The sequence below is a fragment of the Andrena cerasifolii genome, chromosome 3 (genome assembly GCF_050908995.1).
Source record: "Andrena cerasifolii isolate SP2316 chromosome 3, iyAndCera1_principal, whole genome shotgun sequence".
Classification (NCBI taxonomy): domain Eukaryota; kingdom Metazoa; phylum Arthropoda; class Insecta; order Hymenoptera; family Andrenidae; genus Andrena; species Andrena cerasifolii.
Genome location: NC_135120.1, coordinates 12965035 through 12992152, shown reverse-complemented (window position 1 = coordinate 12992152; position 27118 = coordinate 12965035). Strand labels below are relative to the sequence as shown.

General features: G+C 49.1%; 1 protein-coding gene across 3 annotated transcripts in view; it reads left to right on the top strand.

The window, feature by feature from the left end:
* Svp (COUP transcription factor 2) overlaps window positions 1–23248 on the top strand; it is a 68191-nt gene extending 44943 nt beyond the window's left edge. For all 3 annotated transcript variants that reach the window (XM_076808888.1, XM_076808887.1, XM_076808886.1), the window contains one exon: window positions 22463–23248. In XM_076808888.1, coding sequence (XP_076665003.1) covers window positions 22463–22703 — 241 coding nt within the window. In that variant the 3' untranslated portion in view covers window positions 22704–23248. The remainder of the gene's footprint in view (window positions 1–22462) is intronic.
* The last annotated feature ends 3870 nt before the right edge of the window (window positions 23249–27118 follow it).

The window sequence follows — 27118 nt, the reverse complement described above, 5'->3', positions numbered from 1 at the left end:
CGTAACAGACATTCCATTGGGCACACACTGCAAATCGGATAATCTGCCGCGACAATAGGTCGGGAGGTTAAGCGTGTTTGCTCTTCTCTCGACGACGCGTTCGCGCGACAATGGGGCCTGCGAGAGCACTTTTCGAGCTACGGGTCGCTTTGAAGGGAAGAAAAAAGAGAGACAATCGGGCGGAGCGAGCGAGAGACGATAGCTTAGATGCCGCCTAGCCTGCTCCGCTGGCACACAGAGTCTGGAGGAAGGAAAAAGGAGCTGTCGTTTTGGGGGGCGAAAAAGGAGACGGAAACGGAAAGGCTGCGCCGCGGTCGTGCCGGTGCGGGTCCGCAGTCGGCACGAGTCGCACCGGGCCAAGTGCACGCCCGAATCGGCCACAATGAGCCCAATCAGCCGACGAGTGTATACACAATCGACAACAAACCATATATTCTTCTGGGCCGGGGCCGGGCGGACCGCGGCAGGCGCCCGAGAAATGCTCGAGAGTCGCAAGGATGATCTTTATCTGGCGCAACAGCGCTCGGGAGACGAAATTTCGTGATGGGGCCAGTCGACCGAAAAAGAGCCACCAGCTGTCTCCGCCGAGCCAGCAACAGTCCGTGTCCAATCACACGATTCGTTCTTCGGGATTCCAGAGGTATTTAAGATCTGTTAAAAAGCAGTCGATTCGATCCGGAACACTGCAACGCCACTTCCTTCTCCTCTTCCGTCAAACGAGAAGCGTACACCTCTATCGCGTCAATTGAATTCGTTATTTCGTTGGCGAAAGCGATTCGGCTGGACGACGCCGATGCGACGCACAGTGGGGTATTTGGCCACAAAACCCGGACATGACTATTTTAAAATCTTCAAACTCCCATAACTTTGTTAAAATTCGTCCAAAGTTGATGAAATAAAAACCATTTTAAAGTTCAAACTTTCTACTTTTCGACTCATTAAATCGATTCTATCGAAATCGGTATCCAGGGGGTAAAATCCGCCCTTAAAGAGGAATGTGCCAAACTGTAAAAGTTTCTTGATGTTTGTCAAGTGCTGCGGAGTGCAAACAATATTTATTGTAACTTTTATGTATACATTCACAAGATTTCTTTACTACTTGTAGAAAATTCTAATAAGCCAACGATGTTTCAAAGGACGGTAAAGAAAGAATCGCGTGCTCTAGAATCTCTTAACTTTCGATGAAGCCTGTTGCTTCATGAGTGCACAAATGAAAGAAAAAAAACAGTATTTATACATTGTTCCTCAGATATTCAACTGTCTCGAGCACCAAAAATTTTACGGTTTATGCAAAAAAATTTAATCGATTTATGTCCGGGTTTTCAGGCCAAATACCCCACTGTGCGACGGTAGTAATAGTTATCGCCGCAACCGATTGGCGAATGCTTGCCCTAGTATCTCTTCTCTTAGTACTGGCTGGGCTTCTTCGTAAATTATTATTTATTATTAATATTATTATTATATTTAACGGGAAATTCCTTAATATACAAGATATATACATAAAAACAGAGCCCATACCGTCTAGAACATAAGTAAGTATTAATTAATTAATTAACTAACCACACGTGAATTTGCTAAATGACTAAATAATCTCGCGCGAAAAGAGCTGAGCGAGCCTATGAATGGGTCTACCTCCTTAAACTGCTGATTAGCGTACCGCATAGCCCAATTAATAGGGTCAATTGTGTAGTAAATTAAAAATAAATTCGACATTCGACGCGAGGGCTTAAGTAGCGGGCACGCAATAGCATTTAGCAAATCCGTGGATGGCTCGTAATCGATGAAACGAAACAATGCGACATGACGATATGCTACGCGGTTACTACTTAGCTACCGGCGAGCCACTGCGAGAACCGCCAGCCGGCTTTGGAAAATTGTCCCAAAAGTGTCTGGAGCCTGTCTATTTAGAAGGGCCGGGTATAAAGTATAAAGAGAGAAACGCTTGGAGGAGCAGCTTGGTCGAACGAGTCGCAGAGCGCAGCTGGCAGGAATCGGCACGCCTACGGGGGACTCCGTTTTAAAGAGGAAAACAGCGTAGAATGGATATTTCACCGAACACTCGAGAGGTCGTTATCTCTTTCAGAGGAAGCGAAAAGCGAACGATTCGACCAAAACACGAGCTATTCTTTGACTCGGTCCGTTTCGACACTTCTCCTCGAGCAAGAGAAACGCCGATGCCTCCGATGTTGTGGCATTACGCGCCTGTCAATGTACAAATCACAGTCCATTTGCTCCATTGAAAGCTGCGCTCGTTTAACGACACTCGGACAACGCAAGCTCGGTCATAAATTTTCGTACGGGAATCTCCCTCTCTTTCTCTCTCTCCATCTATCTGTCCCGCTCTCCCTCGTTTTCCCTTCTATTCGGTTGGGTACATACCGTTGCGACTGTCCGACGAGAGCCGAAACATTGGAAAAACCCGCGACGGATGTATGTCTGCTGCGGCGTTCCGAGCTTTCGAGTGCTCTTACTTTGCTATCTAGGCTCTATCTAATTACAAGACCGAATCGTGTTCGCGTAGACGAATCGGTTTAGAGGCGCGCTAGATGGACGGAGATGGTACTGGTTCACCTTACAGGCTGCGTAACTCACGACTTACGATCGCGTTTTTCATGTCGGTAGGTGCGCGCTCGTTTGTTCGCGCTAACGCTAATTACGCTTCCTCGCCAGACAAACGAGTTGTTGTCGGCATCCGCGTCGTCATCTCTCTGCATCTCGATAGCGTGGACCTTTTCGCGCAAAAGACCCAGGCCACTCTTTCCTGAACGTTAGAAATGCCCGGAGCGGAAAAAGTTGCACAAGGTTACGGTACCATTTTTTGCAGTCCCCACCAATATCGATCAACGCTTGTAATAATTAACGTGGCTGCGTGCCGCACTGCCACATATGTACGCAGGTACACGCGACTGCGGTCGTATCGACTGTCCGTGCAACGGCTCCGAGCGAAGGAGATAATGAACGAACGCGGCGAGTGGCGTTGCGCGAAATTAATTCAGATTTAATGGAAATTGGGCGGCATTCTTTTACGCGTCCGATGAAATCCTATATTCGTGCCTCGCCGATGCGCGTGAAAGATTGGATGCTGGTGACGAGGCAGTTAGTACTACCTAATGCTGTAATGAGATGCGAACGCGCGATGGATCGGAACGATTGAGGGTAAGGGGAAGAAAAAGGCGAAACGTCTGGGAAAGTTTGTCAAATACTTGGAGAAATCGGGCAGCTGGAGGTCTAAATAGTGGAAAGCCGAAGGCGGCAACGCGGGGGATAGGTACGAGAGAGCGTTCGAAGCTTACCGAAGCCCACGGTCCAGAGATCGAGCATCGCTTTCGCGTTGGACGCGACTCACGCGGCCAGCATCGGCTACCAGCGTGCATCGATTTTAACGCTGGAAACCCGTTGGTTTAATCGCTACGCGAAGAGCAACTTACGATAAATGTTTCCTAGTCGTCGTTCCGATGGCCGACAGATAGATATAATTTATTGCACGCGGAGGAGATAAGCCTTTCGCCGATCGAACAGGTTCGCAGCTGCACTACCCTACCCCGACTGGCGCGTGCATACCGAGATTAACTTCGCTTCGTACCGAGTAGCGCGTTTCCGAGTGTACTTCTGGCGATGCAGAGCGTAATTCCCAAGCGGAACAAGCAGTTTCAGAAACGGCAGCGCCTGGGGACTTCTTTCCGGGCCGGCCGCGAGAAAATCGGAGCCGGTTCGTCGAATCGTCGATCGTTGGTTCGGTGACCGCCGACCGGTTACTTTGTTCTATTTAAATGCACCGATATAAATCAGCCGGCCGCTGGCCTTTCCATCGAGCGATTTGCAGGGTGAAGCGGCTGTCGGATAAATTAAGTAGTAAGGGGGGAACGCAAAGTAGATCACGCGGTAGGTACTGGCGATAAAAAGAAACGTCCGCGCGAAACTAGCCCGCTGTCGCGTTTCCCGGGCGGACCGAGGAGCATTCCTCACGCTCCAACGATCGGACGGAGGACAGGAGGAGTGCGAACGCGGACGCGAGTCGTACGCACCGTTATATACCTACTGCCACCTCCTTTTCGTTTTGTCTCACCTCTCTGTTGCATATACCCGCGTATCACTTGGTTATTGAAACCAGCGAGGACGGCTCTACGATATCGATCCAGTTCCAAAGACCTCTGAAGTCTGTGAATCACGGGTAGAACTCAGCCTACCGCCCTCCGACCTGTTTCTTCCCTTTATCGTTATCTCTCTATCCGTTTTGCCGCGAGTTGCCCGACGGCCAGTGTTTCCGCGTCTCTGTCGCCGGATCGGCCCAGGCTCGAGAAGCGTTTCAGATTGCGCGATAGCCGGCTCTCGTGTACCGCGCCGCGGCGGTCGAAAGGCAAAATGAGAGAGAGGGAGGAAGAGGGGAAGAGAGAGGGGAAAGGGTCCTGGACCCCCCAGCGTTCAATGAGAGACATTTCTCATCATTTCCCATTCAGACCGTCTGAGTTATAAGCCTGATACGTCTTCTATCCCGGCACAATCGTTCGATTTATTATAACCGCGAGAAGCCTAATGAATTTAATTTCATATTTCACGGCCGGTAAGTAGCTGGATACGACGCCGTTGTGAATATCGCGGCGAACGCGGAGCCTAGCGCCGCGTTTAACCGCCGATTTAGGTGTCTCTCCCACCCCGCACTCGCCCCTTTCCAGCCACGGGCCAGATACGAGAGGACGGCAAAAAGGATCGTCCGCCCGTTCCTCTGCGATTCACGAGCCATATGGAATCGAGGTCGTATCTCAAACGGCGAGCAAGAGGGAAAGGGAACGGGGACGGAAACGGGAACGGGCCAAAGTCAGGGTCCGCTCCTCTTCCATAGTCGAGAGTCGAGAGAGTCACCTTTAGCCGGGCCACGAGAGACCGCGATATAGTGCTCGATATTTCTCGAGATTCTCTTGCTCGATTTTTACCTTTACCTTACCCACCGTGCTGGACACGGTTAGTCCCTTTGCGTATACTCGCGAGTTGGGACTTACGATAATATATCTCGAGCTAATGTTTCCCGTCGAATGCGCGGACCCAACGCGACGCATAAAAATCAAACGGCGGAGAAGCACTTATTTTTTATTACCGGCAGAATTTATCGTGCTGTACGCCTCTGCACTAGAGAGGGTAGCGATTCGAAGGAGTAATCCTCTGTTAATTCTAATATGTCCTTTCGCGCGCTTTACGAGCTAGAGGTTGGCGAATCCTGACTAACTTACGAATCGCCCGCACCTCGGAACCCCGAACAACAGAGCGAGCAATGCCCGAGTTTAACCCGTTGCCAATCAAGTTGGCGTTCGACTGAAAAACGTTAGATAGGGGTGGTGAAGCTCGAAGGGACGCGTTCCCGCAGCGCACGAGAAGGGAGCTGTCCACAGGATCGTCGAACGTCTCGGCTTTTCCATTCGATAAAAGCGTCGACTAACTAGCGGAGTCGCTTTAATTCCTAGAGGCTGTCGAGCTCTCGCGGCTTCTCGAAAAAACTGCATCTTCTTTCTCCTTCCACCCTCGCTCGTAACTCTTGCGTAGAACTGCCCCCGAAATAATGGCCGGCTCGTCGTTTGCCGTGGTGTCCTCTGGAGGAACGATCCGCGGTAGTTAAGTTATTAAATTTATCTTCCCGAGCCAGACTAAAAATCGCGGTGATTTATTATTTTTCGCTGCTTAACGACGCGACCACGGAATATGGCCCGGAGTAAGTCTCCCCTGTTTCCCGTTCCTCTTCTTCCGCCCTGACCGCCTCGCGTCTTGCTGGCTTTTTTTACCAGCACGCGCCCGACCATCGGGATGACTCGCCGCGATAAATTTTCGCGCTCGTGGTCGCGATCACGATCTCGCTCGCAGCGCACGACGCGGACGCGAAGCGCGTGGACCACGATTCTTACGTTTCTCTGCCGCGATAAAGCATCCTCCCGCGATACGCTGCAAGTCTGCTGGAATTCGATAGAGAACGCGAGGATCCCCGAGCGTCGCTCCGCGGACATTCCAAGTGGCGGGATATCCAACCAGCTTCGTACGAAACTTTCAAACCGCGGCTGCTCGATAATATCGAAGCGGCCGGTTGCGTCGAGTGCCGGAATACTCGATCGCCGAGGCGGATGCCTTCGCTAGGATGATCCGTGGGTAGTCGCACCTCGGCGCGATGCAACCGCGACACGGTTCGCTTCGCGTACACTCGCCTCTGGAACAGGAGGGAAGAGGAGAAAAGGATGGAGAGGAAGAACGATCTCTTCTCTTTTCCGGCTGGGGTTCGTGGCGCTTCTTGCTTCGACGTAGGCACATACCTACCTGCTCCTTCCTCTTCGTACCAAACGTCGAGATAGTTGGCTGTCGCTGAAGAGCGGGGGGTGTACGCGAGCGAGCGAACGAACGAGCCGACCAAACAACCAAGGAACGAAGCTACGGAGAAGATACAGGCGAAGTACGGAGGCTCGTCGGCCGGTCGAGCAGGCAAACGGCCGCCAAATAGTCAGCCGGCCGGCTAGATAGTCAGACCGAGTAGACCAAGGAGCAAGCCAGCCGGTCAAGTAGGCAGGCCGATGCGCCGATGCACGCGCGGCTTATAAAACCGCGGATTCCCCCGAGTGTATCGAGAGACTCGTTCTCGCGCACGAACCTTGACGGTAATGGCATGCATTACCGCTAATAATAGTTAGAGAAGGACCGGGAGACTAGGGAAAAGGGATGGAAACGGAGATAAACGAAGACGGCTGGATGGAGGGACGGAGGAGAAAGAAAAAGCGAGATACATCGAGCTCGAACCCTCGGAAAAATTGCGCGTAATTACGACCGGCTCGATCGGAGAGCGCGAGCGCGAGCGATCGAGCCTGCGCGCTGCGCGTCTCTCGCTTCCTGCTCCTTCCACGCGTTATCCTCGCTCGTCGAGCACCGCTCGCGGCGCGAAACGGAAGCGAGGCTCAGCTTTGCTCGGATCTCTTATGTTTTATCCTGCAAAAGCGACCAGCGTTGTTCTACTTTAAACTTTTCGGGAGAGCTGCCGCGAGGTAGGCACCTACCTACACAGGTACTGGCATAGGTACCTAGGAATAACAAGATCTCCGTCTAATCGGAGTTCCGAGTTAAACGGCCCGACGATAATCTATACCGCGCCATGCTGGCTAGTCTTCTCTCAGGAAGATAAGGTCGGCCGAACGGAACGTGTACGTCGCGGCCTGTGGCCGCGCCGCGCGATAATCGAGATTACTTTCGGAGCTGGTCGAGCGGGAAAATACGGCGGAGAGAGAATACACGTGTACACGTAGCTGTGCATGTAGATTGTAGGTATACGCTGAGAGGAGCGCTACCCATAGCTAATACCGTTACCGCGTCGAGCGTAGAAGATTGCCGCGTCGATGACCCTCCGCGTTGCTTAACGCCGATTAGAGAAGAACGTTCCAACGATTTTCCCCACCGCCATGCCAAGTCGCGTTTACCTCATCGTTTTGCTCATCGTCGATACATCGGCCATTAGTCGGAGTAATTTCCCCCCTTAACGATGCCCCGAACCACGGGCACAAGGTTAACGCTCCCGCCTTTTCACAAATAACGGAAAAGATATCAGCGAAGGTATCTGCGGAGAGAAGGGCTGTCTTTTCGTTATAAAACGCTATTTCATTGAACGACGATTGCGCAGCTTCCAGGGAACAATCCATCCAATGATCCGTTTCGAGTCTCGTTCTTCTTCTCGCGAAATAGCAGTCGAACCGTCTCTCTCTCTCTCTCTCTCTGTTTTCCAAGTTGAATTAGCACGTTTCGTAATCGCCGAAAGGATAATCGGTGCGAATCGGCAAAGCGTTATCTTGTCGATTAGTGGAAGTAAACGGCGATTGCAGATGACGCGAAGCAGATGGCGGCCGAGAGTGAAGCTTGGATCGGGCACACTGTTCGGGACCGTGGAAAAGGTGCGCGGTCATCGGAGCTAACTACTTAGAAGTCGGCCCGTGGAAATCGCGACGCTCTTTACGGTAGCCGGAGCAGTAGTCGCCAGCAATTTTGCCACGCTATTCAAAGGAAACGTAATTGCGGCTAGCGGACATCGCGAGCGCCACTACGCAGAAAGACGTTCGCGTCTACGCAGCCTGCAACACAGCCGACCACTAATTACAATAATTGCATTACCTACGCGCACGTTCGCGCGAACGGCAACGAAGACAACTCGCGGCTAGCCGCAAACGGCGTCCTACATTCGAGTAGCCGCATAGGTATCCACGCGTGCCAGTTGCCGATACGCTTTGGTCTCTCCACGATCTTTCCAACTCGCGAGATCCCGGGAGACGTTGGGGCTGGGTTAAGGGTCGCTGAGAGTGCTTTTGGAAAGATTTGTACTTGTCGAGTAACCGAGCGGAGCAGTCGGCCGATCGAAGATCGTGTAATGTCGACATTCTCGACCGAGCGGTGGAAGCGCAGATGGACAAAGAGGGGCGAGGGTTGATAGGTATGGAAAAGACGGCTGAAAATCCGTGGAGAGCTGTTGGATTGGATATTATTTACTTCTTTGCCGTTGTCGTTATTATCCCAGCCCGTGAAACCACGGAGCGATGCGAAGTAGGGTATATCGAAGCACAGGGCGATGCGTTGCGACGCGACATCCCATCCCTTATGCCGCTAGGTTGCGACCCCTGCTGCTGCGGCTGCTGTCGCTTCCTGGGGGAGCCACGACCCCTCGTACTTGGAAAATAATTCTATTAGGTTATATCGCGGTCTGCGTGAATGACGCGCGCACGTTTCGCTCAAGGGCGGTCAGGGTGTCTGCGGTTTGTTACGAGTAACCAGGCCCGTTCCATTCTCCCCGCGCGCCGCGATACGAATCCGCCTTGGGGCGTCGCGCTTCCTCCTAGATTGCCAGCGAATTTTATTAAGCCCCTAATTACGTCCAATCTATCGCGTTACCAAGCCTCTACAGAACCTTCTTCGTGCCTCCTCCCTCGCACTCTGCCTTTGGAAATTTCTCCAAACGCATTGGCAATTCGACAAAAAGATTCGCTGCGCGCTCAGCGTTTCCTTCGCAGGATTCTAGATTCGCGCACCCACTTCGTTATCCCCTTCGACTTTTCGCCGAGGTTCGATTCATGTTCGCTGTAGGTAGAGTATGCGACGTCGAGGTGGCTCCGCGAATTTTCCTTGCAGCTTCTCTCCATGCGGTCACCCCTCTTCCGTCCCCTGTGTCCCTCCTTACGCGTTTCGGATGTCCTTGGTAGGAGGTGCGTATGGTGGGTGCTCGGCAGTATATCTCGCACCCGTATAAATCAGCGATGGGCGGAACCGACATGGAGAGACACCGTAGAGGTTGGAAGGAAACCCGTCTCTCGAAGCAACGCCTGGTTAAATTTATCGCGGGGCAAACGCAAAGAGATTCTCCTACCTTCGCTCTTCCATGCCGAGACGCTCGCCTTTCATCTACAAATCTATATTCCACGCTAATCGTCCCCGTTTTCCTTCGGCCGCGTCGCGTCACGCAATAAGAAAACTATACCGATAAGTGGAATTATTATTATTATTATTATTATTATTATTATAATTATTATTATTATTTCGACGGGAGAACCCTTTAGTATACAAAGCTTGAACAATTCAGTACAATAAATATATATAAAATAACGTAACATAAACAGAAAAAAATAAAATAAAACGGAAATTATAAAGTAACGAGAAAAATATAACATAAAACGAACGACATCGCCAAACAACTGAGCGCAAATTAAGGAGATGGTAGTCTCCTAAGTACCAGAGTCCTAAACGAGGCGAAGGAGGTTAAGAAAATATCTAATTCAGCAATAATTGCTTAGGGGAGACCGGGGCAAAGTGAACCTCGGGGTAAAATGAGCTTTCTTAATTTATTCTTTAACAGTAGAATATAGTTTTATTCGACTTCAAACTTATTCCGCCCCACTTTGCCCCGGTCTCCCCTACTTATGAAAGAAACAGGTCCGCTGTAATGCTACGACTTTGCAGAGGTTTGTAACGCGAGAGTGCCGACTGCTCGTGTCCTCAGTGGTCAGAGGCAGCTCTCGGACATCTTCCAGGAATTTATATCGCGCGTCCAGCGAGACTGTCGGCGCGTGTATCATCGCTATCGTCCTCATCTCACTCCGCTTGGAAGTTGGAACAAGTGGGACGAGACCAGCCCATCCTCGGCTTATCGCTCTGCGATCCCACCCCGCTTCGACTGCATCGAACTGCAACCGTTCGACAAGAGCGTCGCGTCGCCTCGGTTTCGTCATCCCTTCGCTATCGTCCCCGGAAGCGTATTATCGCGAAGGATTCGCGTTTCCGCTCCGATCCACCCGTCATCTTCGATTAGCCGCTGTTCCGCTGCAGCGGCCGATTCGCGGCAAACCGATGGCGTTTACTACTTAGAGGAACTGCTAACAATCCCGGCGGTTGCAAACACGCGAGTTAAAGGGGAAGGTATGCCTCGGAAGATGGCGTCGAAAATCATTTGATCTTATTATCGCGGTTGCCAGCGATAACGGGACATGGAAGTCGTTAGGGGGAAATGTGCGCGTTGTTCGTCAGTTGGCGGGCGGAAGAGAGCGCGGTGACGTCGTCCTCGAGCTTCCGGCGGAGGCTCAGTTTTTACAACCGAGCAACTTTGCTAGATGGACGGGCTTCGTCCCTTACCCGCGAGGAAAGGTAGAGTTTGCTCGCGATGCGTGCGAACACGTCGCTCTAGTCCAACTAATTCTACCTAACTATTGTTAGTACCACTTATCAGTGGTACGAATCGACCGGCGTGAAAATTCCTGACTCACGATTCCGATCTTACGTCGCATCGATGAAATGCATCGAAGGGTGAAGCAGACAGGGTGTGTTCGAAACACGAGAGCGATTTATTATTATTATTAAATTAACGGGAGAACCCTTTGGATACAAAGTATGTAGCAAATTAGTACAAAGATAAAGTAAATATAACAAAAACATAAAGTAACGTAAAATAAAATGTAAAAAAATAAAATAAAACAAAGTGAAATAAAATGAATAAAAACAAACAGAACAGTCTGAGCCCTGAGACCTAGTCACAGCACCAAAGGTGCTTAAATTAATTTAAATTCAATTAAATTACTGAGGTAACAGTCTCCTAAGCAATTGGTTCCTGAACGAAGCGAAGGAGACAGCGAACACGTCTATGTCAGCGGGGCACTGGTTCATCTCATCCATAGCACGATTTAAGGGATCGACTGTATAGTGATAATATTCAGGGACACCCTATACAAAAAGAGGTCTCGGACGCAATGACCGTTGTGGGGCTCGGAGACGAATCAGTGCGACTAAATCCTGGCAGTTACTCTGGCCATGGATTACTTTGTACAAAAATAATAGGTCAGAACAGATACGGCGGTCACTGAGTTTAGAAAGCCTCATCATTCGCAAAGCTGGACTGTAAACATGGTCATCAAACCGCATAGGGCTACCAGTAGCTCTCGTAGCAAATCTAAGAAACTTATGCTGCACCCTTTCAATTAAGCAGACATAATGCTTATGTTTTGGGCTCCAGATAAGCGACGCGTATTCTACTAAAATTTAAAAGAAAAAGGCAGGAAAGTTTGGATTCAGAGAGAGAGTGAGAGAGTGGGGCAGGACGCGGAGTACACTGGCTATTGGTTTGGAAGGAACGAATCGTTACGTTAATTCGAGCACGATCGAACATGCTACACGGTGCTCCCGCGGTGGGTTACGGTAGGTTACGATTCACCGGTCGCATACTAGCGAACGGAATCGTGCAACATCTTGCCGGTATGGAACTGGTTTTCTAGTCATTACTCGTGACTACCCGTCGCGTTTCGATGCTCGGTCGGCCGGCCCTGCACAGGAGACCGTGTCCGTGTACGCGAGCCACGAATAAGCCTGCGAATGCATGAAATTCTACAGAAATCTTTGAACGATTGCAACAAGAGAAGCGGAAAGAAAGGTCGGTTTGGCGACAGAGGACTTATTCGGAACAACTACCCTAGTAACTAACCTTGCAGAATCGGGAGAGAAGGGTAAAGATTCGTAGAGAGAATAGAGTTTGCTCCGTATAATTGTTGACCCGGTGCCGCGTTGGAATAGGGATTCGAACGGGAATCGCGCGAATGGCAGATGAAGAAGACTAGAGGAGGTAGCGCAACCTCGAAACGTCGTTGAAAGAGCCGCAGCCGTACGTGCAAAACCCACTTAACCCGTTCCGCGACGCGTCAAAGGAACGCTTCAGCCGAAACGTTCTCGTTCGCGTCGATCCGACGTGCCGAAAATGACGGCGCTACGCTAGCAGAGAAAGCAATCTCTCGACCTCGGGGCGAGAGAAAAATCCTTGCTAGCTATAAAGTAATGCGGAAGGATGTTTCAGCCGCACCGCCGCGCCCGCAGCATCGGCCTGAGTTATTTTCTCGCGAGCCATCTTTCACGAGGGGCGACGCCGAGGGTGAGGGTAGACGACAACCCTTTGTCGCGGCAAAGTATCTTGGCGACGATTACGTTTTCGTTACGTCCCGCTTTGACAACTACCGGTCGAGACGGGGGAGCCTTTAAAATTACCGTCTATGCCCTGCACAGTGAGCGCGTGCCGTTAAAGTGGATCTCGCCGCAACGGCAAGGAGATACGAGTTTCGGTCGCGGAACGATTGCGCATCGTTTCGGACGCGACACGGCCGCGACGCAACTATTCGGGAATTCCGAAGGCAGGCGAAAAAAAAAAGATGAAAGAGACAGGCGAGAGAAGTGGCGGGAAATGAGGTAGCGCGACTGAGAAGCGAGCGAGCGAGCGACTGAGCGTGTAGGTTGTAGGTTGTAGGTGAACGCGGGCCCGGGGAGAGAGGTCGCGCGGAAACGAGAATGGTTGTAGAGCGCGCTGGAGGCGAGGCCTGACATTTGGTTACTGACATTTTCACCCCGGGGTTGACGGCGGGCAACCCTTTGGCGTTACCCGCGCTCAATCACTCCATTGTCTCGAGCGGCGCTCGTTTTATGCTCGCGTCAACGCTTCATTATGGGGCCTCGGGTCCGGTCGACTTGGCTTCTATAGCCCACGTGCTCGGCACATTGTCTATCCCAAGAATATATTACGCGCCCACGCGATCCCGCGAGCACTAGCACGAGCGCGAACGCCGCGCAACGCCGCCGTGTCGTCGTCTTCGTCGTCGACGTCTTCGAAATGCTGTAGGTAAATGTAAATACTGTTATTAACGGGAGGATGTTTGCAGCGCCAATTGTGCTTGCTGCGCTAATACGTACCATAAGTAACACAAGTATCAAGTACCTACCGATGCCACTCACGGGAGCACTCCTTTTTATTTTCAACGCAACGTTCCATACGTTCTGAGGTTGTTAGATAAGGCGAATCCCGGTTTTCAATTGGAGAACGACCTCGAAATCGCGGCAAGCTGCTGGGTGTAGACCGAAAGCGGTGGAAGCGTTCGTAAACGACAGCGCAGGTACAGCTGTACCTACATTGGGGTGGATCGATTTTTTTTTTATATCGAATACTAATAATGCGGAATAGTTGCCCACCACTATCAGTATTACATGTGTGGAATCACAGGTGAAGCAAATAATATCTTCTACTCCGCACTTGAGCTTGAAATTTCGATATTTTGACAAAAATACAAATATTCTGTTTTAACACTAGCTTGTTGTAGTCGGAAAGATTTCCATTATTTTCTTCTGTATCTCCTGTAATCACAAGTTTACCTTGCTCTGTTACACTTGTCTTAGGTGCCATTATTACAATACGAGTACTGTGTCATTCAGAGTGTCTTGTATAACACTCCATACAGAGTTGTCTTCTTATATCACAATATCGCATTCTAAATTTTCTTCCGGGCAGTCGGTCCTTTGTCCTATCTTTGGTACTCCCGAAAATTTGACGGGTTTCCAGCTTCCTACTTATGAAGGTATCATTAGATGTAAACAGAATTATGAAATTTCAAGCTCAAGTACAGAACAGAAGATATTATTTGATAGATACAATTGTGATTTCACACACGCAGTGCTGATAGCGGTGGGCAACTTTGCGGGAGAGATGCCGCACTGGGAGAAACGCCGCACCTTCGGTATTTCAGGGTTATCGGTAATAAAATAGAACACTGTCGATTTTATTTGCTTTAGGCTGTTCGTTTAGGTTAGATTAATAAGCGAGAACGTGTTTCCATTGTTAGTTTTAAAGATTTTGCTATTTTTTTAGGTAAGCCTACCGCACTTTGTCTCAATAGTTATACGTCGAGTTTACTTTTGCTATCGTAGTAGTTAAAAATTCATAGATTTTCGTGATATAACTTTTGTAATACACGTTAAAGGAAGTCTGTGGGATATTTCTCGGCTAGAATGGGTCATATTCGACATAGCACTTGGACATACGAAAGTGCGGCGTCTCTTCCGGGCATTTGGGATAGATGCCGCACTTATATGCGCACTGTATCGGAAGGTACATGTATCCTTGGAACAAATTTTCATTGCAAAACTTAGACACGGTGACAATTTTGCGTAAGGTGCGGCTACTGCCCCACAATTACCCTATATTTTTTTCGATCCACCCTACTGTACACGGCACTTGGTAGGCTCCCGCGCGCACGAACCACCGCGCACCGTTGCAATTAATTACGGCGTAAAGTCGCGCGCTCGTATTCAATTAATTACCGCGTGTGCCGCGCGATCGTCGTCCGCATAATTGACATTGTTGCTGCATTGTTTACAGTGGCCAGTGAATTTATCAATAGATTGGCTGTAGGACGACCAGCGCGGCGCGGCGTGGCACGGCACCGGTCCCTCTGTTTCCCAGACACGCGAAATAGCCCCTCGCGTTCTCTCATAGTTTCGCGGGGACGAGCAGCGCGATAACCCCCTCATCGCGGTGCAAACAATCAAACGAGAGGCTATTTTAAACGGCCTTAAACGCTACCACGGTTCTTCTGCCACGATCTTTGTTTTCTCTTCTTTCGGATTCCCTCCATGCCTCTCGATCTTTAGCTTGGAATAGCGACAGCTTCTCTGGTGCTCGAACAATTTCTTGATAAATTCAGAATCGGGATCGAGCACGGTGAAATCAGGTTAAATTAGAGGAATCGCTGGATTAAGGTAGTAAGAGAGGTTGAAAGCTGGAAGGTGACAACGCGAAAGACACCGAGGACGTAGGAAGAAGACAAGGAGAAAAATTGGCGCGCTACTTATTGATAGCTATCCACTAGGAGAAGCTTTTGCTTAAGGGGGTGCACCCGTTTGAACCCTCGGAAAATGTGTACATTCTGTGGATTTTTTTACAAGTCAACGGCTGGATGAAGATTTCCCGTTTTTTTACTATGTTTACATAGTACCATGAACTACTTTAAAAAAAAGTTTCAGATAAAAAGCTATTGTTTTTCGGAAGTTATGCACACATATCCGAAAGTCTCTCCATTTTAGACTGCTAAACAGTGGGCCTGAAAACAGCCGTATGTCGTGTCTGAAATCAAAAACAATAAAATCTTCTTATAAAGCATGTCAATAGCTATCGTCCAACGGGGCCGATTTTGAAAATTTTGAAAAGTAAAGAAATGGTGAGAGATCAAAAGTAAAGTTATATTTTTCTAAGAGAAACGTCCACCTTTTTGTTTATAAATAATAAACGGGGAATTGGAATTAAAAAAGGCCTCGTTGGACGATGTGGAATCTTATTACGATCCTGCGTGCAAAATTGGAAGTGAATTGGTTGAACGTAGCGCGAGTTTCTAGGCCCACCGTTTAGCCGTCTAGAATCGAGAGACTTTCGGATATGTATGCATAACTTGCGAAAAACAATAGTTATTTAACTGAAACTTTTTTTTTAAGTAGTTCATAATACTATCTAAAGACAGTAAAAAGAGCGGGAAATCTTCATCAAGCCGTTGACTTGTAAAAAAATCCACAAAACTTACACATTTTCCGAGGGTTCAAACGGGTATACCCCCTTAACCCGTTGCGTTCCTAGCATCACCACCTACCAGGCCGTCTGTCCGACCAGTCTCCCCTCTCGCGTTACAGCTTTCGTCCGCTTCTGTATTCGCAGGTAGATCAGGGCAGGTACCTACCGCGAAGGTCAAGTTTTTTTCCTGCTAGCGCCCCACCTCTTCCTGTTCCTGTTTCTGTTCTTGTTCCTGTTCCTCTCGATCTCTGCCCGCGAGGGCTCTCGTGCCGTGAAATAGAAGAATAGGCAGGCGGTGGGTCTACCACTCTACGCTTCTAGGCCTAAACTACGGTCTACCCGTTTCGGGCCGTCTCTTTTCTTCTGCCCTCTGGTTCCGTAGCTCTCTCGGTTAGGTCTGGGTTGCGCGCGTAACGCCGTGGACCGGTTTCGAGAGCAGCCGCGGGGGCTAAATGTCAACAACGGCATAACGGCCCAGTTAGAGGATTACCCCCGGTGTTCGCCCATCGGGGGTAACACCAGACAAAAGGTCGTGAACTTTCCGCGTGTCATAATCCGTCTGAGAGGGTTCGCGGCGTTTCCACCTCTACTTAGTTCTCTCGTCAACTCTCGCGCGATGCGATGCGCCGCGCCGATTCAACGGGCCGATAATGGAAGCCTTACTCGGCAGCTATCGCGTGGCTATCGAGTATCGAGGTGGTGGTCGAAAATCAGAGCAGATTGCAGAGGATCTAAAAGAGCGAAAGAGCGAAAGAAAAGAAAGAGGAGAAAGGTCGCGAGGACCTGGCCCCGGCTCGGTGACAGCGAGAAGGGCTGCTTGTTGTTGGGTCTAAAGTTCTAAATTCTAAAGGTTCGACACGTAACCCGAATGCCCTAATGGGATTGGCATTGTCGTCGTTAACATGACAATATAGGTCCTAAACGGTTCGCTTATACGGTTGATGTAGGCATAGGTAGGTATAGGTAGCAGCTAGGAGGCACGTATGCCGGTGCCGATTAAATGCGTGTCGCGTCGTGGCCCGATGCGTACCGGAGATAGGGACGACGAGCACGAGCACGACCACGAGGCGTCCCATCTCCAAATACGAGCCTTGTTATGATAATCGTTGCTCGCGCCCCCATCTCTGCACTCATTATGATCCCGCGAGAACTTCTACCGCCTCTCCCCTTTCTTCCCTACTCACCCTCTGTGCGGAAGGGATGCCACGATGCGAGTAGACTTCGCTTCAACAAGAATAGCGCTTTTTACTTTGGCCTACCCTCGTTCTCGATGAACCAGCAACGAGACATCGACCACGCGCAACTCTTTCCCGCGATAATTATACCTACTTTAGATGAATAGGGAATATACCGTCCCTGTTGAGCATTAGGGTGTGTCAATTTTTTCATTGCTTCAATTTTAAAAACGACTGGTGGAAAAACGACGCAATTGCAGGTTTAAAATTAACCACTACCTTTAAATTTTGTGTAATGCATTATTTACCTAGTTGGAATTTCATTTGAAATTATAGAAAAATACGAAAATTACTCAAATTATTTTTAAAAAATTAATAATTGAGCTTATGAATCGCAACAGGAGCAAACTAGATATCGCTTCTTTGGTGGACTTTGTTAAATAGCATTAAATTTACTAGATAGATGACATATAGCTAGGTCTGTTGCTAAAGTTACATATATTTTTATTTTGTAATAAATACACATTTCCATATATTTTCACGTGAATGTAATAAATACTAATTTCCACATATTTTTATTTTCATTTTCATGCTTTTATGTAAGCAAGACTCCGTTCAAGCAGTATATGAATACGTAGTTTATAGTTAAATCTTACTTAATTTTCACTTTCTTCAACTGTGATTTGAAGTAGCTAACCCTTACTCAAATCAATTTCTAAAGATAATTTCAGATTCAGGAATAAAAACAGCATTACTTTGTCACTAGTCATTTTAAACATTCAAAAATTTTAAATTTACCCATAAATTTGACACACCCTATTGAGCATACCTACTCGCGAACCCGTCTGCCGCGGCCGTCCAGGAGGAAGTCCGAGGCGCCACAGCGTACATCAAACTTATAATTACCAGCGCAACAACGATTTCGTCGAGGAACGTTTCGTCCTAGAAAAGCCTCGTCCGACTGGTGTTAGGACAATAAAATTCAAAGGTTCAAAGTTAAGAATTAAAAGCAACGGAGAGAAAACTCGCGACTATTCGGATGTCTTGAATCTCGGACCGTGGAATAAGTCGATATCCACTACTTACATACCTAATGACTTTAGAGACGCGGCTAAGGGACTCCTATTAAATTCTGTACTATCTATAGGTACATATTGGAGAGAAACAGGAGATTTTCATTTCTTCCATATTCCCTGCGTTAGGTATAGGTACATACCTACCTATTTCCTTAATCGCCCAAGGAATCGCATCTTATCGAATTCCTGCGCCAGGAATCGTTCGTCTCGAATACCGCTGCAGATCGCTCGTTCCCGTAAGTACTTGAACGACCACGTCGCGACAGAATATTTAGAAAAAGTTTGTCCCGGGACACGATCGATACGCGGTCTTTCTTTATCCGCATAACCGAGCGTTCTTCCTACTTACTTAGGTACAGGTATTACATTCGGCTTACGCTGCGTCCTCTCGCGATAATCCCACGGTTTTGCGAATCGATGGAACGATTCTCCCTGCGAGCAGGGGAGGTCTTAGGAATCGTCGTCTCGCGGAGATTGCTGGAGATTTCGCGGCTCGTCTCGCGTCGACCGGAAACCTTATCCCCGTGCTTTATAAACTTTAAACGATGCAAACCGAAGCTGGCTCGCTCCGCGTCGAAGCCTCTGCTCCTTCTCCGTCCCCAGAACTTTTCCCCGTTTTGGCTTTTCTCGTCGCGCGCCGATTTATCCGTTCTCTGCTCTGTTCCATTCTGTTCCGTCTCCTTTACATTCCCAATGCGTTCGCGCGGTTTCACTGTATGCGCGTACAAATAAGGCATCCAGAGACAAATGACGCGGAGAGGGATCGGCGCAGCTCGACACAAAGCATCCCCCCGAACACCCTTTCGGAGTCGGAGGTGACGTCACCGACAATGGAAGGTCGAGCTGTGATTAAAGATCGAGAGACTCCGTAAAAACTCCTTCAAAAGTGTAGGAACGAAGGATGGAAAGGGGGACAGGCGGACCTACCGGCGTGAAATATTGCCTCCGCGCCACCAGACAGCTATATGACGTTTCCGAAGGGCATGAAAGAATCCCCGCCACTGTCTTTCTCTTCTCTCCCCGGTCACCTCTTCTTCCTTCCCGCCCCGTCTATTCTCTCTTCCACCCCCGCACTGCAATGCCCGCTCTCCTTACAGGACCTCCGCCAGGGCCATTTCTCTCTTACGTTTACGATCCTAAACGATTGCTCCTCGTCCAGAGAGAAGAGGAGCTCGATCACCGTGCGCGTACGCGGCGAGTTCCACGACCTTTCGCTGGTTTACAGTCGTTACGCGAAAAGTATTGGATTTAACGATGAGAGGCGAAAAGCAGCGTTTCGTTGAGATAGGGCGCGCGACGCGCGTGTAAACTACTTAGGTATAGGATAGACCAAACATCCAATGTAAATTTCTGTCACATAGCTTGGGTGCTTTAGGCTTTTAGAGTCCCCATAGGGTAGACCGGTGGCGATAGTAACAGGGGGAAGATTGTAACACGTTAAATATCTCAAAACATATGATAAGGTGAATGTCCTAATTTCTGCTCATGTCCCCATTTCTGATCAATTCGTGTTTTTCTTATTATTATATGCGTTACGTTTGTACTATAGTTGCAAGAAAATAATTCTAAACTATTTAAACATTATCGCTATTTTTCTTCAGCAGAAATAGGGACATTTAGAGCGTTATATATTTAATTAGAAATTACTAATAGTTAACAATCTTGAAATATCTTTCTTAAATAGTTTTTGAATTGGTTGATTTATTATTAAAGAATTAATCAATTACTCTGCAAATTTTCATCACAAACAATTTTTTTACACCTTCTTTATGACGAGTTATCTCTTAATCAGCAGAAATTGGGACATTCACCTTAGATATTAACACTATTTTGGAAATGTGGTGAAGAATGACATTTGGAATACACACATCCATATCCTAGCAGTATAGATACACAGATAGTGAAGAAAATAACTTTTCAATACCCTAAAGTAACTTTTCCTTACTGATTGAAAATTGTAATATAAATACTCCCTTTGCAAGTACGTGTTTTCTCTATTTTTTAATATTTAATCTGGCCATTTTTAAAGTAATACTGATCGGTAGTTATCACTTTTAAGTGTCTCGTTAATAAAAATTTATAATTTAAGTTAAAAAAACTAGTCGGGGGCGATTGTAACATCGGCAGTCGGGGAGTCTTGTTTGCATGGAATCCTATAGCACAGCACAAGCAAACCGAATAAAAAATGGGTGAAATATACTGAATGTAAGGATTAATCACATGAAGAACGCACCAGCCAAAACCTTTTCTATTTCTGCCACAATTGCGACACCGCATAATTGGTTACAAAATTCACTTTTTTCATTTATTATTATAATTAAAATCAATAAATATTTTAATTTTGTAAAGTTAAATTTGTGCTACTATCGACTGCACGCAGTGTTACAACCGATCCGGTGTCAGGGACGGTTGTAACACTTTCTTCGCTTCTCATTTTTGATTAATAACCGGAATACTACTTGACATACAGCGAAACTGTTGTGGCTCAAATAATGTCAGATAAGTAAGTAACATTTTCGTAAAAACTAAAAACTGTTGTTGTACCTGTAATAGTTTTTGCGTAAGCGTATTCCGAAGTCAAAGTGTTACTACCGCCCCCGGTCTACCCTACCACTCTCGTTTCGCATTTACATGCGTTACCGCTATCAATTCGGAATAGAACACCATTCCGTCGCCACTATACCTAGGTACTACTCAAGTAACTACCTACAGTAGCGAGACTTAACATTTACATTACAATCGAATCTGTCCTCTTTCATAAAAGTTCGTCGATATCACGACCATTTCTTATCGTGCCACGTAGGGCAGGCGTACCTATCTCACGCACACGAATATGTTAAGCCCATCCGTCGCCGAGGAGGAAAAGATGACCCTAAGACACGGTACGATTCGGAGGATTTCGACGAGACATCTCTACTCGCATGCATAAATAACTGGAGAGAAATGCACGCGGTGCGTTCGCTCGCGGGTTAATTCCGTTAATTGTCGCAATGACAACGAAGGGAGAAGTCAGAAGAAGATGAGTGGAGAGAGAATGAGAAAGGCACGAAGGCAGAGGGTAGGGGGGTGGGGGGTGGTTGGAGTTTAAAATCAGTTAATTTACGGTGAGGCTGGTCAACGAGGCGCCAGAGCATTTAGCCGTTTAACGCGCGGAGAAGCAACGGGGTAGGAGAAATCGTGATCGAGTGGCCAAGGGGAAAGGGGTGGAGGAGCAGAGACGCCACTCAACGGCATTATTCGAATTGATGCGGTGAATTGGCGCTGACGACATCCGAGAGGCAATCCGACGGTTTGTTTATTGGTCGCGCGTTGGCGGATTCCTTGCGGTTTGCTTTAATTGAACCCTCGTCGATCGTAAATGAAACTAATATCTACGTACATCTCCTAGCTTCTCGTCGAGGTTGACCTAGCGGACAGAAGTCAAGCAAGCTGGAGAGTACGATGCGTGGAACTGTACCTACGCGAAAAATCCGTTGGAAAGAGCCAGGCGCGGCGTTCCGGGATCGTTGTCGCTAATCAATACCTACGAGTCGATTGCGCGGAGGAGCTTATCGTTGCGGGAGAGGACGCCAAGGGCCGGAAAAGGAGAAAGAAATGGTAGTGGCGCGTGCGACCGACGCGTGACGCGATACGAGCTATCGGCGAATTCCTTTGCGCTTTACGCGTCGCGGCCCGGCCGCCACGTGCGCGTAATGGCCCATTACGCGTACGTATGGAAATAATGCGATTTGCATTCCGAAAGAGACCTCCACGTCCACGGTGGCCGAGGCCCGAGGAGGAGGAACAGGAGGTCCATGGATCAGGGACCGTCGCGAGCGAAGAGAATGGATGGGGGAAGAGACTCGGAAGCCGAAACGATTAACGAGTTTCACGGACCGAACGTCGATCGCTGCTCGGACGCAGGGCTGTCGCGCGGCGCGGTGTACGGCTTCCGAATTCCGTGTGGCAAGCCGTAGTTGGAGGTTGAAGCGTGTCGATGGCGAGAAAGAAGGAAGGGTGCCCGGTGGAGGATATTGGACGGTAGGGGAGGCAAAACAATGGCGAGAAGTTTTGCGAAGGCGGAAGGTTTCGCGCGGTAGGGTGGAATCAAGGGACAGCCCGCATGATTAGTCCGACGTTTGCGCGTTGCGCGGGCAGAGGCGTCTCTCCCGCTACTTAGTTGGCACGCATTCCAACGGCTCCCGATTCTCATTCGACTGCGTGTCTGCTCGCCCGAGGGCGACATTCGCTGTTCGCGGCGCAACCCCGTCCCGTCCGCCCCTACGAATGCCCCCGTCCGACTCTCTCCCGCAGGTGACGGAGAGACTGTATGAATCGGACCGGCTAACGAAGTTGCTCTCCGCGTTCTGTTTCAGATGCGTGCGGACTGTCGGACGTGGCGCACATCGAGTCCCTTCAGGAGAAGTCGCAGTGCGCCCTGGAGGAGTACTGCAGGACCCAGTACCCGAATCAGCCGACCAGGTTCGGCAAGCTGCTGCTTCGACTGCCATCCCTGAGAACGGTGTCCTCGCAGGTGATCGAGCAGCTGTTCTTCGTCCGGCTCGTCGGGAAAACGCCGATCGAGACGCTCATCAGGGACATGCTGCTGAGCGGTAGCAGCTTCAACTGGCCGTACATGAGCACGATGTGACATTCTGTCTGGCGACAGCTAGCATCCGCGTAATACTGTCGCTTCCCGTCTCGTCCCGTGGTCCAATCGAATTTCGATCGCCCACGCTGCCGCTCGACCTTCCCCGCAAACTCCACTCGAGCGGTGCGCCATCCAGCCGCGCCTCGTTCTGCTCGCTCGATCTGGAAACCGACGCCTCGCGAGAGCCCCGATCGCCCGGGGAACTGTGGCCGCGCGCGGCCGCTCCGCGTCGTCGGCCACCCTCACTGAGCACGCTTGGCGCACAAGCCCAGCGAGAGCCTCGCTTTTCCCCTCGGACGCGAGCAAGCTTGCGCGTTACTCGCCGAGTTCGATGGAACGATCCAGCAAAGGGGATCATCGAGGAGAAGGCGCGGCTACGAACGAAAAGCAATAGACTGTGGTTGGCGTTGGGTGAAACGACATTCGGAAGCTGTTGCGCCGTCTCGTACTGCCTTTCAAAGTTCAAGGGAAGCCACGATTTCTCGCGATTCCACGTATACGCGCATCAATCGTACAATTATGTGCCAATGCGACCAACGTAGTTCAATACTGGCATATCGTCGAGCCGCCGATACGTATGTACAACGTCAATTACGAAGTCGAACGACGTTCGAGTTTCGGGCAACCTACTTAGAATAATTCTTTGCTACCAAACTCGGGAGCCGAGAGCCAGGAGCTGTCGCCGACCAGCTTCGGAGGGAGAATTTGCCCCGCGAGGGGCTCTAATTTCCCGCGCCGCGCGATCACTGTTGTGGACTTCGAACAGAGGAGGAGGAGGCCGAAAGGAATGGAGAGCGGTGATTAACGCGAAGGTGTACGAGGTGCGGTACGATGCTGTGCGACGGTGCAGGAGGAGCAGAGAGAAAAGTGGGCGGAGGAGACGAAGCGCGCGCGTCACGGGAGAACAGGCTCGAGAGAAAAGAAGGGCGGAGAGAACGAAAGCCGCGATAAAGACGTTGCTCGGGCGAAGAATCGGAGGCGCCAACTGGCGTTTCAAGCTGGACGGCCAGAATCGCGGGGCCGCGTTTAAATCCCTTTTTCAGCCGCGCGCAACCGAACTGATCGAACGGGGCAGATAGAAACGAGCGCGAACGCGGGGCCCCGCGCGCGCCGAACCTCTCTTCCGCGACTCTTTTATTTCGAGCGACGCTCACGTAATCGGTGAAACCATTCGATTCTCGTCTCGGTGCCACGGTACGGGAACGGTCGCTGACAGAGACGAAAAAGAAACGGGAACTAAGAGGGTTGGAGGAGCGAGCGAGAGAGGGACTCGGCGCGAAGAAATCATAAATTAGCATTTGTAATCGACGGCGGGGGATCTGCTAGATCTTCGGTGGGTATCTCGCGTCGATCTCTCGGTCGAGTAATTGCCGTTAGTCGAGTCATGCCGAAACCCTTAGTCATTCGTTTTGACGTCTCGTTCCGAAGAACGTTGCTGCCCGCGTTCCCGAGAATTTCACCCTCCCCCTGCTCTCTCTCTCTCTCACTCTCCGCCTTTAAAAGACGCGTGGCTTGGAATCTCGCAATCTTCCTCTCCTCGAGATCTCTGCCCATCCCGATTCACCGTCAACGCGTCTGTCAAACGTGAAACCTTACTTTCCACGGAATCGTCTCGTTATCCTCTTACGCGTTCGAGCTTGCGTTCCGTTACGTTCGACGGCGAGGCGTTTGGGGGCTGCTGTTTTACCCAACTCCGTCTTACCACCACTCTTAGTCTAAGTTCAGTGGAAACGTGTTTCAATGATGCGCAATGTAGCAAGTTTTCGTACGTTTTGCCCTGGCGGTTGCAGGTGTAGGAGAATGTTCGTGGCAGGTAACGTCGTCGACCGTTCGTAAGTACCTACGTCGTCGTCTCGTTCGTTCGTTCGCTACCGCGGAATATTTGTTCGGCCAGTTGCTTGGCGTCTGCAGCTTTACACCCTCTCCGATATCCGGACTACTTAATAATTAATAGCTCTCTCCGGAAAAAGGGACCCCTCGGTTCTAGCGTAGGTATCGTATTCATAAGCTATCGTTACTGGTCGTATAGACGTTTTCTATTTGCTTGTTATCTGAAGTTTAGCTTTCGAGGTTTTCGTTGTAAACAACGCAAACGAAGGGAAATTTAATAATTATTTTAAACGAGCCATGCGTCGCCGATAGCTAATAGCTCGCGACGCGATTTTAACGACCCTGTGTCGGGGGAACGATCTAAGCCTACGAGAAAAAAAAATTCCCCTTTATTTAAACGGACACCCAGTTTATGCGTTGCCAGGTAGGTACCTACAGTGATTATTCTCGCGTGTCTCGTGAATTCGACGGACACGCTAAATAGGGTAAAGGGCCCAATTACTGTCACCTTAAGCTATTTTGCTTAAAATAACGAATAAATAAAGTATAGTATATAATCTATAGTATAGACTATAGGTTGAATTACATAATTCTTTTTGCGCATGACTTTACAACGTTTATTTGTTCGTTATTTTAAGTAAAATTAGCTTAAGGCGACAGTAATTGGGTCCTTTACCCTACCATAGAACGGCTCTACTAAATTCCACGACGATTTCCATGGACTTTGTCGCTGAGTAGTTATTCCCGAGAAATAAAGGACCAGTTGTTTGTAAACGATTATCGATTAACTCGGCGGGAGGCGCTACTGGGTAAAATTTACCACAGAGGCGCTACTTGCGAAAGTATGAAGACTGAGTTTTTGTTACAATTTTTTAAAGAACTCTATTAAAGATGTTAAGATATTTCATAAATTTCGTTTGATTCTTAAAGCACTGTACTTTAGCATAAAAATTACAAAGTTAAGTAAAGATATTCTGAAACCGTGGTTCTTTACGTTTGAATTTTGGGTATTTTTCACCCGGTAACGACAACCGGTGTTGCAATATGGGGCGCGCCTCTCGCCGGGTTAACGCGCCAGCGGTGGCAGGGAACGCAAAACGTTGAGCGGCTAGCACATTATTTATTATTCTTCGAAAGAATATAAATCGTAGCGTAGGCATGCGTATGCATAAGGAGCGTAAGAATTAAGTGAATTTTACGACCTGTTTTCGTGTTTTATTTATTAAAAGAAATATGTTCTTCTCTGCGAGGACGATCGTTGCATAGGAGGCTAAGATATTCTGGATTCTGAAGTTTACTCCCAATCGTTTCGTTGTAATGCTTAGTTTTTCGAAGCCGTTTAACCGAAATGCGTAATACGAGGGGGAACCCTGCCGGCGTCGTTCAGGCTCTGTCGCCCCCCGTTTCCTCGGCGAGCAGCTAGCCGCAGTTACGCATCGAACGGCGATTTGCCTGCGAATTGCACGAGTCGCGACAGACGGTTACCTGGCGATCTCTGGCCGTTTTTCCTTTTGCCTTTAGCCTCTCCGAGTCTCCGCCGACGGGCGACGAGGGCGCGCGATAGCAACGAACGAACGTACGACGATCTCACCGTGTATTTGTTCGATGCAACGGATAATACACACGATTCCTTCGAAGATTAACTCCCCAACGCCCATCGAGGTTTGCGACGCGTAGCAGAATCGAATCGATCCCCCGATCGAGCCCGAAACCCCGTTCGTTTCTCCGCAGGGTGCTTAGTTTCGCGCGGCAGGGGAAATTGGATCGTGACGATATTTCCTGATCGAAATAGGTAGCGAGTAAATGCGGCGAAAGCATTCGGAAACGGTGCGACGGTGCGACGACGCGACGGTGCGCAGGCAAATGCCTATATATTTTTCTTTCGCGAAACGTTGCTCGTCGCAGGCCGCTCGTCGCTCGGTCTCCGAGAGCCATCGATTGCGCGCGTAGGTAGATCGGAGGGGAACGATACCGAGGAGACTCTGCGAATGCAATGTGATATACATATGCACGTATATACGTGAAATTTGAAATCCGGTTTTTCGAGACGGTGCTTTTTCTTTTTTTTTTTACTCTATAAATACTGTACGATACTACCGGAGCACGGTGCGTTGTATGTTGTATGCATGGGATTGTGCGAGCAAGAGGACGACGGATCATTTAAGAGAGAAACAAAATGTTTGAATACTACGTTACGATAATTGTGGCAATGTCGAGCTAGTTACTTAGAGTACCATTTAGGGGTATATGGGATATTTCTAATATTTTTAAGCAGCGATCGTTTCTTAAAAGCGACACACACACACACACACTCACAAATACACACTATCGCCACCACCACACGTGACACCTACAGCGAGAAAGAAACGCGCCTCGACCGGAATCCAAAGAAGCGAAAGTGGAGTGGACTGAAAAATTCCGTGGAATCGAGGGAACGAAAATTGGCGAATCGGGCGGGAACGCGAGGATTTTCGAACGGTTAACGCGAATTGCTTCGAACAGATCCCGGTTGAGCGCGGTTGCTCGTCGGAACGGGAAAATTGTATTATAC